We start from the raw sequence: 14,991 nt of genomic DNA, 5'->3' as shown, positions 1-14,991 counted from the left end.
AAAGCTAGGGGGAAAATAAAAGTAGCTAGTCAGCTCATTTTTTAAGTTTTCAATGGGATATTTGATAGTTATGTTGTTTTTCTAGTTCTCTGGATAATGGATTACATTTCTTGATTCTTTTCCAAACCAGCTTGATTGTGCAAGCCACAGATAAAGGGATGCCCAGGCTTTCTGGTACAAGTGTCATCAAGATACAGGTGACTGATATAAATGACAATGCCCCGGCTTTTCTCCCTTCTGAAGCAGTGGAAATTGCAGAAAGTAAGTGTGCCGATTTGGAATCATGGTTTTCACTTGTGTAATATCATCTACCAGCCAGGCATTCTAATCAGTATGAGTGCTAATCCTCAGGAACCGTGCAACGTGGACAGCTTCTGTCTTCATTTTACAGAATAGAAAATCGATGGCCCGAAGTTAAATATCAAATGTCAAAGACGTTAGATGTTGAGGCTGGGATTTGCCTTTAAGTCCCCAGGCTCAACCTGCCATTCCACACAGCTGCTTTTGTGTGTGTCCATATTTCTCAAAACCAAAATCTACTCCATGAAGAAGCACACTTTGTTGACTATGATGGTCATTCTAGAGCTCCTCTGAGAAGAAGCAATGTCCTTAGACTGAAATTTTGTCAGGCTTTGCAGTATACGAATGGCAAGTGATAAGTGAAGGGATGCTCATTGCACAGAGTCATCACTTTCCTTTAGTGCAAACTCACCGTCAGCATTGCAAGAAAAATTTTACCCACAATAATGGTAGAGGTAGAAAATACAAAATTTTACATGATATGCTAATTAATCCCAATTGTTTGGGTCCCTGGGTTCTATGACTCCATAGTCTGCAATCTCAAAGTTTGTCCACGGTCAGCAGCCGGACTGGTAAATCCATCCCAACTCTATCATTGAAATTGCAAAAAGTGCTGGCCCCTCTCTTGCCTCTCTCCTTTCACTCTTAGTATCCACCTGACTCCTAAGATGTTACTAACATTTTAAGATGTTCAGTTTCCAAACAAATTACCACTCACAGAGGGATATATTTGTAGATGTATAGGGATACCTACAAATACTCTAAAATATTCTACAAAGAAAAAATTCTCCAGTTCTGCCTCTCACCTATTTGATATACTTCCATTTGTTTTTACTGAAGGTACTATTCTTAAGCATGTTCATTAGCATCAAAATGCAGCAATGTGCCCATTATAAACACGTCACCAGAACAAATGGCAAAAATCAAAGCATATACTGAATAGGGTAAGGAGTGGTTGATGCACACCCAGAATGTTCAAGCCTGAAATATGAAAATTACATGAGTCTCATATATAGGGGAACTATTCTGAGTATCTTGGCATCTCCTTTCTACCTGTACCATACTTGTAAGCTTAAAAACGAGGTCCCTTTTATGAAGTTTAGACTAAAGAACAGATGCAGTGTCATTTAAATTTTGCTTACGTTTCAAAATCGTATGCTTTGTATTACTGTTTTGAGTAAGAACTTTCTTCCCACCCATATCACCCATGAATATATGATTTTAATACAGAAACTACGTAAGATAAATATGTGGCTGAGAATGTTTCTTGGTCCCGGAATTGTGTTGCACGCATATGATAAAAAAATGCAATATAAAAATCGAATTTACTCTACCTCCTCAATTCCCTACTCAGTGGTAAATTTTCACTTTATTGGGCTCATAAATTCTTCAGAGTTTTTGTTCGGCTCGTAATGAGCTTTGTATGGGAAATCATGCCAAGAAACAGCAAATCATGTTGGACTTAAAGTTAAAATGTTTGGATTGAACTATCAAAGAAAAGTATTTCAAAGGATGAATTTTAATGGAGGCTGACATTGGTCATGACTATTGCAGATTCTTTGCCTGGTATAGTTGTGACTCAGATATCAGTTCATGATGTGGATTTGAATCCAGCTTTCATCTTCAATTTCGCCAAAGAGAGTAATCCTGGAGTCAAGTTTGCTATTGATCAGAATACTGGAGCAGTGGTGCTAGTGAAAACACTGGATTTTGAAGAAGCTACCGAATATGAGCTGTTCATCCAAATTTCGGATACTGTGCATGAAACAGAGGGAACGCTCATTGTCCGTGTGGTGGATGTCAATGATAACCCACCTGTATTTTCTCAAGATTCTTACCAGGTAAATAATGTAAGGGGATGCTGAAAACAGAGCCAAAGTGGAAAGGAAAAGGGAATAATGTAAGCTTACCAGTGTTGACAGACTGATTTAGGCAGACAGTATCCACAGGTTTTAGTGCCTTAGTTGATCCTGAGGGTTGTATATTCAATATCCTGGAAGCTATGGTATATACATATGGAATTAAGGAGCTCATCCAACTCAGTTTCTTATGGATGTGTAGCATCATTTTTTTTTTCTTTTTTTAGTTTGTAGGGATTGGAGTCCAGTTGTTCATAACAATCAGAACTGGCCTAGCATTTGCAGAGGTACCAAACAATACGGTGGTTTGGATAATCGGCACTTAATTTGGGAAAACTCTTTCTTTCCTAGGAATATTTTTGGAATACACTGATGAACATTTTGCAGAAACAAGTCATGAACAAAACTGTGAAGTGGAAATTTTATTTTTGTAGAGCTTAGTGTATGTTTATAGAAGTAAGGACAATAATAGCATTCAACTAAGCACTTGGAAATGGGCTTCAGGACTTCTGAATGTAGCAAATGCATGGTTTAAACATAAACACAGAAGGGCAGCTAACCTAAATAATGATCTTCTGTATGTAATACTACAGTAGTGGTTTTATTAACTATCCTCTACCAAGCAGAAATAATTTAGAAGGACTTCTTTTTTTCATAAGAAGCAATCAAAACTAAATGAAATTTTTAAATTTTGTTTTTCTGAATTCTGGGACTACAAAATAATGTTCTTAATATATTAACTCTATAAATTACTATGTGTGTTTTCCATAAGCAAAATGGATGCAATGATTTTACTTTCTGGCCCTGTTCATGAAAATATCTCCAGCCTGTAAGTACAGGGCTCATTTCTCTCTTTTTCCTTCAGGTCACTGTTCCTGAATCGGTGCCTGTGGGGTACTCAGTGCTGACCGTGGCAGCCACGGACCTAGAAAGCAATGAGAACATTTCTTACAGAATCCTTTCCTCTTCTAAGGAATTTTCAATCGATCCAATGAATGGTGAGTTATTTATTGTGGCTTTAGCGTTCATAGGTTTGAGTTACAGTGTAGAAGCCTGAAATAATCTTTTCCAAATGCTCCTAAAATGTTTCCACCTCACCCCCCTGGTATTATAGATGCCACCCTTCTTATTTCTCTTCACATCAAATGTTGTGGTAGCAAATCCTGGTGTTATTTCTCTTCTCCAACATCTCAATGGCTGGAAAGCAAAAGGAATTGATTACATGCTGGCAAATGCGCAGAACTTCAGAGACCCCAATGTAGTAAACACCCAGCTCATCAGTCCAACCAAGGACAATTTAAGTAATTATCCCAGGCCTCAACAAGCATTAAAATGAAAGCGAAGGGATCCATTTAGTACTGAGGACTTCGTGTTACGAGAGTGTGGAAGCTTTTTTTCCACGCCAAGTACATTAAGTTCAGTAATAGCATAATACATTCAATAAGGACAAAAAACTGAACAAGGAAAATTATTCGAGCATCTCTACTGAGAACAATCATTGTGGTATTCCAGTTTATTTGATGCCTTCCAAAGCTCTTTATATTTTTATCAGACAGCAAGTCATTTGTGGTCATGAAATGCATTCAGGCAAGTGATTTCAGATTAAAACAGTTAAGAATTGTATAGAGAAAGCATAACAATGTGTAGATAGTAAAAGTTAAATTTGATATGATATTATGATTAGCAAAGCACTGTCCCTAGCAGAGCACACTCTGTGTGAAAAGAACAGGGCCTGGGACGTGTTACACCATGTGTTCCCCATTTCTACATGCCATTGCATTATTTCATTAGTGAGAGCTGATTTAAAAATGAACCTCAGGATGACAGATGGTAAGTAGACTTACTGTGGGGATCACTTTGCAATATATACAGATATCAAATCATTAGATTGTACACCTGAAACCAACACAATGTTATATACTAATTATATCTCAATAATAAAAAAAAAAAATTAACCTCAGGATTGCCCCAAGGAAGAATTTAATCACAAAATACTGGTATGAGGCCCATGGTGTGTTACAAAAGGGAGAAGTAGGTCATGTTACCACACAGCCTGTGGGTGAATGCTACTGTATGGATATAAACATGCCAGAAATTTGGCTCTTTTGAGGGGGACCGGGGGTTGGAGATGCACAGTGCTCAGATGATATCAACTGCTATCCTGGCCACAGCACATCACAGTGTGTGAGGTGGTCCCTCTGAGCACTTAATCCTAGCAACACTTTGCTTGACGTGCGTTATCAACGAGCTTTGCAATGAGATATTGATTAGAATGTTTTTAAGACATTAAATAGGGGTACCTGGATGGTGCAGTCAGTTAAGAGTCCAACTCTTGATTTCAGCTCAGGTCACAGTCTCAGGGTCACGAGATCGAGCCCACATTGGGCTCTCTGCTCAGTGTGGAGTCTGCTTGAGATTCTCTCCCCTTCTGCCCCTCCCCCCTCCCTTTCTCCCTCTCTCTCTGAAAATAAATAAATCTTTAAAAAACATTAAATGCTATCAGATCAATTTAGTTCATGGTGAGACTCTAATTACATATTTCTATATTAAAAATAATAAAATGTATTAAATGTATTTCATTTAAGGGAAATCCACTTGCTGAATTAATGAAGAGCTTTAGGAAAAACACCTCCATAAATTATCAATAGTTGTAACTTGGCATTATTATATATACTACCTTCATTTGACTAGAGTGAATGTCAACCAGTATTTCCAGAATCAATATCTTTATACTAGAATGTCTCTATACATGTGTCTATGGATAGTAGAATGGGATACAGATTTTTCAAATAAGAATACATTTTCTTAAAAAAAAAAGATAATGGGGCAGCTTATTATACAAAATAAAGTTAAGAGACATTTCGGCAAAGTCATCTTCAAGTGGTTCATATATTTACTAGAGTGAATGCCAGGAGTATTACTTCTGGATCTTAAGTGTTACAAAAGCATAAATATAAAAAATTCGAAATTTCTATTTGGATTTACTCTTGGTTGTAACTTAAATAACAAATCTAGCAAATAACTAAACCTATTAGTAAATATTTGGTAAATGTTTGCTGACAACTGGATCCTGAAAATTTAATTTCACAGCATTAAAATGCTATGTCTTGTTTTTCAGGCACAATATTTACTATCAATCCTGTATTACTGCTGGACAAAAAATCAACAGTTCAGTTTCTTGTTGAAGCCAGTGATGGTGGAATTCCTGACCTGAGGGCTCTCACCTTAGTAGAGATAGAAATACAAGATATGAACAATTATGCTCCTGAGTTTGCGGTAGAATATTATAATCTCAGCTTGAGGGAAGATGCTCAAATTGGAGGCACGCTTGTCACATTTTCAACCATTGACCATGACTGGACCCGTGAAAACACACATGTTGATTATTCCATCATCAGCGGTAATTCACAGAACAATTTCCATGTGGAAACTAGTTTCATTCATTCAGAATATCCTTATAAGCAAGTTGGTTACCTGGTGTTGCTTCACAGTCTGGATAGAGAAGCAGCTAACGGTCATAATCTTGTCATTCTGGCATCTGACCATGGCTTCCCTCCATTGAGCTCCACAGCCACTGTAGCAATAGAAGTACTGGATGTCAATGATAATCCTCCTAAATTCAACAGTCTGAAATATCACGCCCACGTCAAGGAAAGTACCCCTCTGGGGAGTCACATCACTGTGGTCTCTGCACATGACCGTGATGTGGGTTCACATGCAGAAATCATCTACCACATCATCTCTGGAAATGAAGAGGGGCATTTTCACTTGGAAGAAAAAACTGGAGTTCTTTATTTGATTAAACTTCTGGATTATGAAGAAACGACAAAATTCACTTTAACCGTTCAAGCTTCAGATGAAGAAAAGAAGCATTTTTCGTTTGCAGTTGTGCTTATCAATGTCCTGGATGATAATGACCATGCACCTCAGTTTATGTTCTCGAGCTTAAATTGTGTTGTTCCTGAAAATGTGCCTGTTTTCTCCACCATATGTTCCGTAAATGCTCTGGATTTTGACGCAGGTCCTTATGGAGAACTGACCTATTCTGTGTTATCACCCTGTTCGGTCACTCACGGGATGCCTCGTGATCATGACCCCTTCCTCATTGACCCTTTAACAGGGGATATTCACACTCAGCAAGCCCTTGACTATGAAAATGACAATAAATACTGCCTCACAGTGCAGGCAAAAGACAAAGGTGACTCAACAGCCACTTTAACGGTTTGGCTGGATATTGAAGGGATAGATGAGTTTGAACCCATGTTTACTCAAGAGGAGTATTTTTTCAACCTTCCAGAGAAGAATAAAGTGAGACAGCTGATCGGCAGAGTGGAAGCGTCAGACGCAGACGCGGGTATTGATGGAGTTGTTCTGTACTCTTTGGACGCTCCATCTCCTTTCTTTTTAGTGAATAAAACGAACGGAAACATCTATTTAACTAGAGCACCTCCCCTAATAAGAAGTCAGTTCCGTGAACAAGACACCATTGAAATGAAAATCATCGCTCGTAGCCCCAAACCGGACTCCAAGTTTACATTCTGCACTGTTTTTGTGAACATGTCTTCTTTCTCAGAAGGACAATACTCAGGAGTATCTGGCAGCGGCTTTTCAATCAGCCTCACGGTCTCCTTTTTAGGGTTTCTGACACTCATCTTCATTCTAATTGTACTGATTTTAAGACATAAACAAAAAGACGCAGCCAACAATTACGAAGACAAGAAAACATCGTCCACCTTAGATATCAGTTTGAGACTGACCACAGAGGGCAGCATGCTCAAGCCCTTCCAGAAGACTAACGAGGACAATAACGCGGTGGTGCCCGCGGACTCCCTGCCTGAGTGGTTGAGCTTAATAAGTCTCATGGAGAAGGACATTGTGAATTTGTACAGGCACTCAAACTCCAGTGGCCACTGCTCTGTGGAAGGAGAAACTGCAGAAGATAAGGAAATCCAGAGGATAAACGAGCATCCTTACAGAAAGGACGCTGGCTCAGCTCTGAGTGACCGGGAGTCCAGGGTCCCAGACTCTGGAATCCCAAGGGACTCGGACCAGCTCTCCTGCTTGTCTGGAGAAACCGATGTGGTGGTCACTGCTGACACAGCAGAAACCAGCCATGCATTTGAGGAAGAAGATCGAGAAGGCCGTGGCATAACCTATGTTCAAAATAATGTGTTACCCCAGACACTAAAGAAGAGACGGGTAAAAGAGAGCATCCGGGCTGATGTCAGGAGAGAGTCCGTCTTTATTTCAGGGGATCAGGAAGCAGGGTGCGTGGCTCTTTCCACCCAGAGAACCTCTAATCACGATGTGAGAGGCAACTACCACTGGGATTATCTCCTCAGCTGGGAACCCAAGTTCCAACCTCTCGCCTCGGTATTTAACGATATTGCGAAACTAAAGGACCAACATTTACAGACGACTGGCATTCCTAAAGAGACATCTTTGGTTTTCCCACCACCTTTGATTACCGCAGTAGCCCAGCCCGGGCTTAAAGCAGTTCCACCAAGAATGCCAGCCAGAACCCCGGGGCAAGTGCTTCACAAATACCCACACTCCCCCCTTCCCTACCATCTCAGTTCTCTGCCTGAAGCCATGACTCCCAGCTTTTCTCCATCTCTTTTCCTGCTGACTGCAAAGACCCCTGCTGTGACCCCACGGTTGTCACGTGGGGAATCGTCGGGAACACATCTGAGTGGTACATGCCGTGAACTTAAAGCAGAAGATGAAGTTCAAATATAACCTGATTGTGATGTCACCATCGGTCATGAACGGTTGAACAAGACATTCTTAAGCTAGCTCTTCAGGATTGGTTAAAATGCAGTCAGGGTTTGCAGAATCTCCTCATTTAAGTTTCTCAAATTTCTTCCAGCCTTAATGAGAAGTTACCCCCCTCTTTTAACCTTTCTGTTTTGCTCTCAGGACTCAAGTTTGTATATAAAAGTAGTGTATATTCTGTCGTACCTGGTTTTCTGTACGATTAAATCTCCAAAGAACACCATGAGCTAGACTGACTGCCAAAATGTTTCTATGAAAATAAATGGAAAATAAGTATAGTGCAGTCTGGTCACATTACTGCTGATTACACTGCTATACTTAAAATAGATTAGTTAAGACTGAATAAGGAATGAATGTAGGACAGAAAATAATGGAGAGGGGAAATGGGGAACGATAAATTTAAATGTTAAAATGAAGTCATTTTCCGTAGATCTAGTATGTTTAGAGTTGTATCTCTCTCCTTTCCCCATATACCTCATTTAGGGAGTTTTGCCGTAATTTGAATTTTAATATGGTGTCTTTTGGACATCTAATGAGAAATTAAGAATGAAATTTGTCATAACTGTGCCAAATAAGAAAATTATTCCTGATTAAGTGAACCAGAAATGCATGGTCTTGATAGAGGACCAGGATTGTTAGAAGCAATAAGTATATGGTTGACTGCCACCCAAGACATATTTGCTTGGCCTTCTTTACAAAGAGAATGATGATTTTTTTTTTTCAATGCTCTGTCTTATAACATCGTACAGGTATAGAAATTAAATTTTAAAGATTAATTTGTAGATATTCTTCATTTTATTTTCTTCTAGATACAGTAACTTTGGGTGTGAAATAATTTATCCGTTCAACCTCACTTTTAAAAGTTTGCCTAGATAAAATTATGTTATTAGCTAATAATAAATTCCATAGAGTAATTTAGCACTATATTTTTAATTGAAGATTTTTTATATAAATATTTCTACTATAAAAGTTAAGAATGGATGTCAGAAGTCTCTCTTCCATCTGTTCATACTCACCTTTAGTTTTAACTGTCATTAGATGGAGCAATTTGACAACATGGTTAAAATAATTGTTTTGTACAGCTACTGTTTCAGGTATATAGTGGTGTTGTGTGGTGCTTACATATAATGCTATATCCTTCTCTCTGGTGAGCCTGAGAATCCATCAAAGATTCTTATCCCTTCCAGAAAAGCAGAGGGCATGATGCTGCTGATGGTCCAGAAGTCATCCATGGTAGGCAACGTGGCCTTGCTTTGGGATAAGAGTTTAGGATTCTAATGTCAAGTCTAGAAGGCATCTAATATGGTTTTCTTTAGTTAGTGTGAGCTTCTGCTGTAGAAATATTTCCTTTATTTTTTTCAATAGGCCTCATCTGTAAAATTATGTGAGGTACCTAATTTCTCTTAACTAGAAAACATTGCAAGATGCCATGTTTGATATCTGGTTTTGTAGATAAATAATTCTAAGGCTTCCTATGCTGATTTTATTAATTATATATCTGCTGATTCTTAGAGTGGGAACAAGCATATAAAACCACATCAGAAATTATATGAAACATGAAGGCTTTTGGACGAGCCTAGAATTCTAGGGAAAGTCATTTAGTCATGGAACACTTAAATATTAAAAGATGGATGCATGTCTCTCCTTTTCTTCATGGCATACAGGGAAGAAGATTTCATGGTTTTCCTAAAGAAATTAATCATTTCAGTGTTCCAATATTTATTCTCTTTGACTTCCTTCAAAAAATTACTTTGAGCATACAAAAGAAAACCTGTACTAATTTTTTTTTCCTAATTATATATGGAAGTCTTGTTTTGCAACAGATTTATTACTAGGAACCAAAAACATTTTGTTGTTTTTAATTAAACAAGTTCTTCATTTTACTTATGTTTAAAAAAGAGTCATCCATCTAATTCTTCCCTGAGTTATTGGCCTGTGATTTGTTACCCACTCTAGACACAATTCTGCATTTTTCTAGACATTTAATAAAAACAGAAGACATGAGGTATTTAGAGCTCTTCCTTACTAATATCTGGTGGATTTTTAATTGATGACTTTATTATACTGTATCCAATGCCTCACCACCACCAAACAGTGCTGCTAATGGAGTTAAAACTGAAAATGTGAACACACTGGCTAAGTGTTTGCAATCAATCCTATGTCGGCCCTTTCAACTAGAGTGCTTTTTTCCTGAGTAAACAATTTAATTTGTATAGTTTTCCTTCAAGTTTAATATTAACTTGCTTCATATGTTCTGTGTTACTTTGCTGATCTACACACCGGCTTTAGCACTCTGGAGGGGGTACAGAACTTGTTAGTGGAAAATCATATTAAGCCCCAAATTCATAAGCTATAAAATAAAAGACAGTTGTCTCTTGCGGAATTTTGGCTGCCTGAAATTCTGGACTTTCTTGTTGGCAGCTTCAAAATACTGGTGTAAATCAGTACCAAATGGATATCAAGATTCCATGTCCTAGTAGTAATCATTGAATTGGTTTCCAAAACAGATTCCTGGGCAAAGAAAGGGGGAAAAATTCTGTATCTTTAGGGATTTGGTCATTTAACTGTTCTTTAAGAATATTAAAATGTCCTATAAATTACTGGCTTCCTGCACGTACACATACCTAGTCTGGGATGGCTGTCCACTTGAGACAGGAGCTGTGCTTCTCAGCACCTCTACCCTCAGCCTCAGAACCCACCTTGCTGTGTTTTCCACAAGTTACAGGGATGAAAATGAATTATTAATTTTAAAACTATTGCTTTGCCATTTTACACATACCTTAACTTTAGCTAAAAAACACAAAACATAATTAAAAGGATCTAAGATGATGATCCACTTCAAAGCAGTGAGGTACATGGAGTGAATCCGGTTGCTGGATTCTCGCAGGATATTAAGGATAAATGCATTGGGTTTATCGTCACAGCATGTTCCGGTTGAGCTCCCAAGTCTATAGCGCCATCTGTTTGGTCATAGCCTTAGGATGAGGATAGTTAGGAAGAGAGTTAGGATGGAAAATCATTCTGTCCAAGAGGAATACCGAGATCAGTGAAGCTGTAGAAGCTTGGCTTTGACCAAGACTGGGCATCCAGCATGAGTCACTGAAGGTAGGTTTCATCCATTACTGAGGTAGAGGGAGAGAAGGAAGGAAGGCTGGAAGAGGAAATAGAAGAGTCAATCTGAAAAGCAATAGTTTAGGGCACAGGTAGAGAAATGCAAGAAGGCAAAAGGTTAGGACCAAAAACTATTTTTCAGTGTAAAGATGTCACTGAGTCGTTTGTCCTTCATAAGTTCATCTTGTCAAGGAATTTTTTTTTTTTTTTTGGAATCTCTTTTCCCCTTCTTCCCTTCTGTTCTTTTAAGTATCTCCCTTCATTATCTGAAAATTTAGGTTTATCAAGTTGTGAACCTAAAGCTACATGACAATGACCTAGAATACATTCTACCATGAAAAGGTGAATTTGTTGTGGTTCTTGTTTCGGGGTTTTGGGGTGTGTGTGTGTGAATTATAGAATAAAAAATTGGGAATGATTACTTTACCTGCTCACTCCACATAACTTTGGCATTGAGAGTGACACAATTTTTAGTAGGTGACTTTACACATATTCCAAGCAATGGATAGTTTAAAAAGCAGTTGGGACAGAATATAGAATTTTAGTACCTAGTCTTTTTTCTGGTAGCTCATCCTTTTTAAAAATGAGTGCTTGCCTGAGAGCTGTGATTTATATTAAAATATCACATTTTATATAACTTTTAAACCACAGATTAACACACAGGCATGGTCGATAGTTTTCAAATATTGTGAATTTTATTTGAATTCTGGTGGTATAAATTATTTTGATTCCACATAGATCAAAGAAATGTGTCTATTAGAAACAAAATTATGGCAGTCTTAGTATGATCCAGCCCAAAGTGGCTGGAGTATCAGACTATACCTTTCACTTGTAAACTCAGAACTTGGCTATTTGATGACAATTTAGCACTTCCTACTGTTTTGGTCTACATAATTTTCCTCATTTCACCCAATATATTTGCTAAACCAAAACTGTGAAGTGAGTAATAGAGAGGGAGAAAGCATACCAAATAAATAACAGATGCACAAGTGCATCTCTTGAATGAGAAAGCATTATTTTGGTTAGAAAGCTAAATACATGGATTTCGTTCCTAGATAGTAAACCCTCAGGGCAAAGGCCTGGTCTCCACTTGTATTATGAAATACAGATGTTTCTGAGAATGAATGAGTACATATGTGAATGGGCATGGGGGGGCTGTAAGGTGAGGGTGTGATACATAGGCCTTGAACCCATTAGGTGGGAATTCTAATATAATTCTGTGATTTAGCCAGTCAAAAGACAGAAAGAAAGCAACTGTAAGATCTTGTCAAAATATTATAGGATATTTTAGATAAAATCAAGTGACTAGAAATTTTTCTGTAATCTGATTTGTTTTCTCTTTCTTTCTCCCTTCCTTACAATATTCATACATTTCTTGTGAGTTTTAGACATAATAGAAACAAGTTATTGATGACATTCAAAAACACATTGTTTGAGACAGCAACATTACATGACCAAACACATTGGTTTCATTTAATTTCAGATCCTGTAATAACCATGCCTGCCCTATGGCTGGCAGAATCAAGTTCTATCAATATGAAAAGGGAGTGCAGTTCTGTAGAAATGCCTAGAATGTTTAAATCAAAATGTATTAAAATTTAAAGTAAAAACAATATGAGGAGTTTATGAAAATATTCTATGTGTGCATATACTTAGTATGTGCTAAAAGTGATATTTTAAACAAGTACAGGGTATTTAATAAACGTATACTAAGTAGGAGGTAAATATGAAGTTATTTATCCTCATACCATAAAAAAAATTAATTCTACTCAGATTAATGAGTAAAAATTAAAATTAAATCATAAGAACTGGAAGAAAAGCACAGAATAAAAGTGAGAAAGATCTTTTTTAAACATAAAAGCAAAGGTAGAGTACTAAATTTGAACTTAGCACCTAATAATAGAAAGCACTATAACAAGTTATAACAAATAATTATAAGAAATTATAGAATTAATATTATAAGAAATAATAACTGAGAAATGCTTCATAAATTTAATCAACAAATATTTACTTAGTACCTCTTGGGTACAAGGTATGGATCTGAGCTCTGGGAATATAGGAATCAACAGAACAGAAAAAGCCAGTGTGTTTACAGTGCTTACATTTTACTGAGGGAGATAACAATAAAAATATGCTTTCAAGTAATGTTAAGTGTTACAATATAAAGAAAACTAAAGAAGGATACAGGGAAAACCAAAGAAGAGATTGACAAAGTGGTAGGGGAATATAGCAGTACTGTTTTGGTTTTTTTTTGTTTTGTTTTGTTTTTTGTTTTTTTTTTTAATTATTTTATTTATTTATTTGAGAGAGAGAATATGAGAGAGAGCACAAGATGGGGGAGGGTCAGAGGGAGAAGCAGACTCCCCGCTGAGCAGGGAACCCGATGCGGGGCTCGATCCCGGGACTCCAGGATCCTGACCTGAGCTGAAGGCAGTCGCTTAACCAACTGAGCCACCCAGGCGCCCCAGCAGTACTGTTTTGATTGAATGTTCTGGAGAGGTGTCTCTGATATGATGTTGTTTGAGTTGAATGAAGTGAATGAGCCATGGAAAGAGCCAAAGGGAAAGCAGTGAAGTTACATGTGTCAGCAAGTATGGAAGCCCTGAGGTCAGAGCCATGTGGAGTGTTTGGGAAAGTATAAGCCAGCATGGCCTAGAACCTAGTGGGAGGAAGAGTAGTAGGAAGAGTAGGAAGTGAGATCATGGAGGAAACTAGAGTTCAAACCCTATAGGACCTTGTAGACTGGGATAAAAGGCTTCAGATTTTGTTCCAAGTGTTAAGGGAAATCACTGGTGATATTATATGATTTATATTTTTAAAGAGTAAGTGGCTACTTTGTGGAAGATAAACCAAGGGGTGGGAGAAGGTTAGTGCAATCATAGTACCCCAGTTAATTGGTTATTGCAGTAATCTCAGCTAGTGATGATTGTAGCTCAGTGTGGGTGTTATAATGGAGGTGAACAGAGTCAAGATATATATTGAAAGTAGTGTTGCTAGCTCTTGATAATGAATTGAATGTGAGGTTTGGAGAAAATCAGACATGAGTCTAGGGTTTAAGAGAATTTAGGCTTCTATAGGAAAAAAATTGGGGAGTCATCAGACTATGGATAGTAAAGTCATGGGACTGGATGAGATCACTGAGGAGTAAGTGTAAATAGAGAAAAGATCCCAGGACTGACTCCTGAAGCACTAAACAAAAAGTCAGAAAAAGAAAGAAGAGGGGCACCTGGGTGGCACAGTCAGTTGGGCATCTGACTTTGGTTTTGGCTGGGTCGTGATCTCAGGGTCATGGGATCCAGCCCTGCACAGGTCTCCGCACTCAGTGGGGAGTCTGCTTGGATTCTCTCTCCCTCTCACTCTGCCCCTCCCTCTCCTCTAAAATAAATAAATAAATCTTGAAAGAAAGAAAGAAAGAAAGAAAGAAAGAAGATCCAGCACATAATTCTCAGGCAAAACTATTGAAGAGAGATAGAAAAGCAAGGTAGTCCAAAATCCCAAAAGCCAAGTAAAGAAAGTGGTTTAGATTGTAGTTGGGTCAACATGCCAACATTAGTGTAGATTTTTAAATCTTCCCAGTCACCTTACCAAACAGCCAGAGAATCTAGAACAGTAAAAGTAAAATGGACATCATCTTTAACAAAAAGTGAAATCATTCCTACAAATTCTAGAATATGAGCCGGTAACTAAAAGCACCATTAGCAGTAACAGAGGGGAGAAAGTAGGAATTTCTAATTTTCTTTGAGCCTGAAAACAAAGAATCACCAAAAGTACTTACCTACTTAAGGTAAAGTCTGTTCTTGGAGCAGAAACCTAGCAGGATGGTCTGAGAATAACTATCAAAACTGGGAAAGGGCTGAAGAGCTCCTACTTAACTACAGATGAGCGTAGAAAGACTAAAGTATAAATTATATTATGCTGGTGTGTCCAAGTTCCCAGAGTTTCCAGA

General features: G+C 37.9%; 1 protein-coding gene across 1 annotated transcript in view; it reads left to right on the top strand.

Annotated features, from left to right (window-relative positions):
- The window catches only part of DCHS2 (dachsous cadherin-related 2), a 248,112-nt gene extending 234,762 nt beyond the window's left edge, over nt 1-13,350 (top strand). The window contains exons 17-20 of the mRNA XM_032413042.1: nt 131-261; nt 1,855-2,141; nt 3,025-3,157; nt 5,278-13,350. Of these exons, the coding sequence (XP_032268933.1) occupies nt 131-261; nt 1,855-2,141; nt 3,025-3,157; nt 5,278-7,898 (3,172 nt within the window). The 3' untranslated portion in view covers nt 7,899-13,350. The remainder of the gene's footprint in view (nt 1-130; nt 262-1,854; nt 2,142-3,024; nt 3,158-5,277) is intronic.
- Nucleotides 13,351-14,991: the final 1,641 nt, after the last annotated feature.

The sequence above is a fragment of the Phoca vitulina genome, unplaced genomic scaffold (assembly GCF_004348235.1).
Source record: "Phoca vitulina isolate PV1807 unplaced genomic scaffold, GSC_HSeal_1.0 scaffold14, whole genome shotgun sequence".
NCBI classification, from domain to species: Eukaryota; Metazoa; Chordata; class Mammalia; order Carnivora; family Phocidae; genus Phoca; species Phoca vitulina.
The sequence above is the reverse complement of the archived record's forward strand: the minus strand, read 5'-3'. Positions and strand labels throughout refer to the sequence as shown.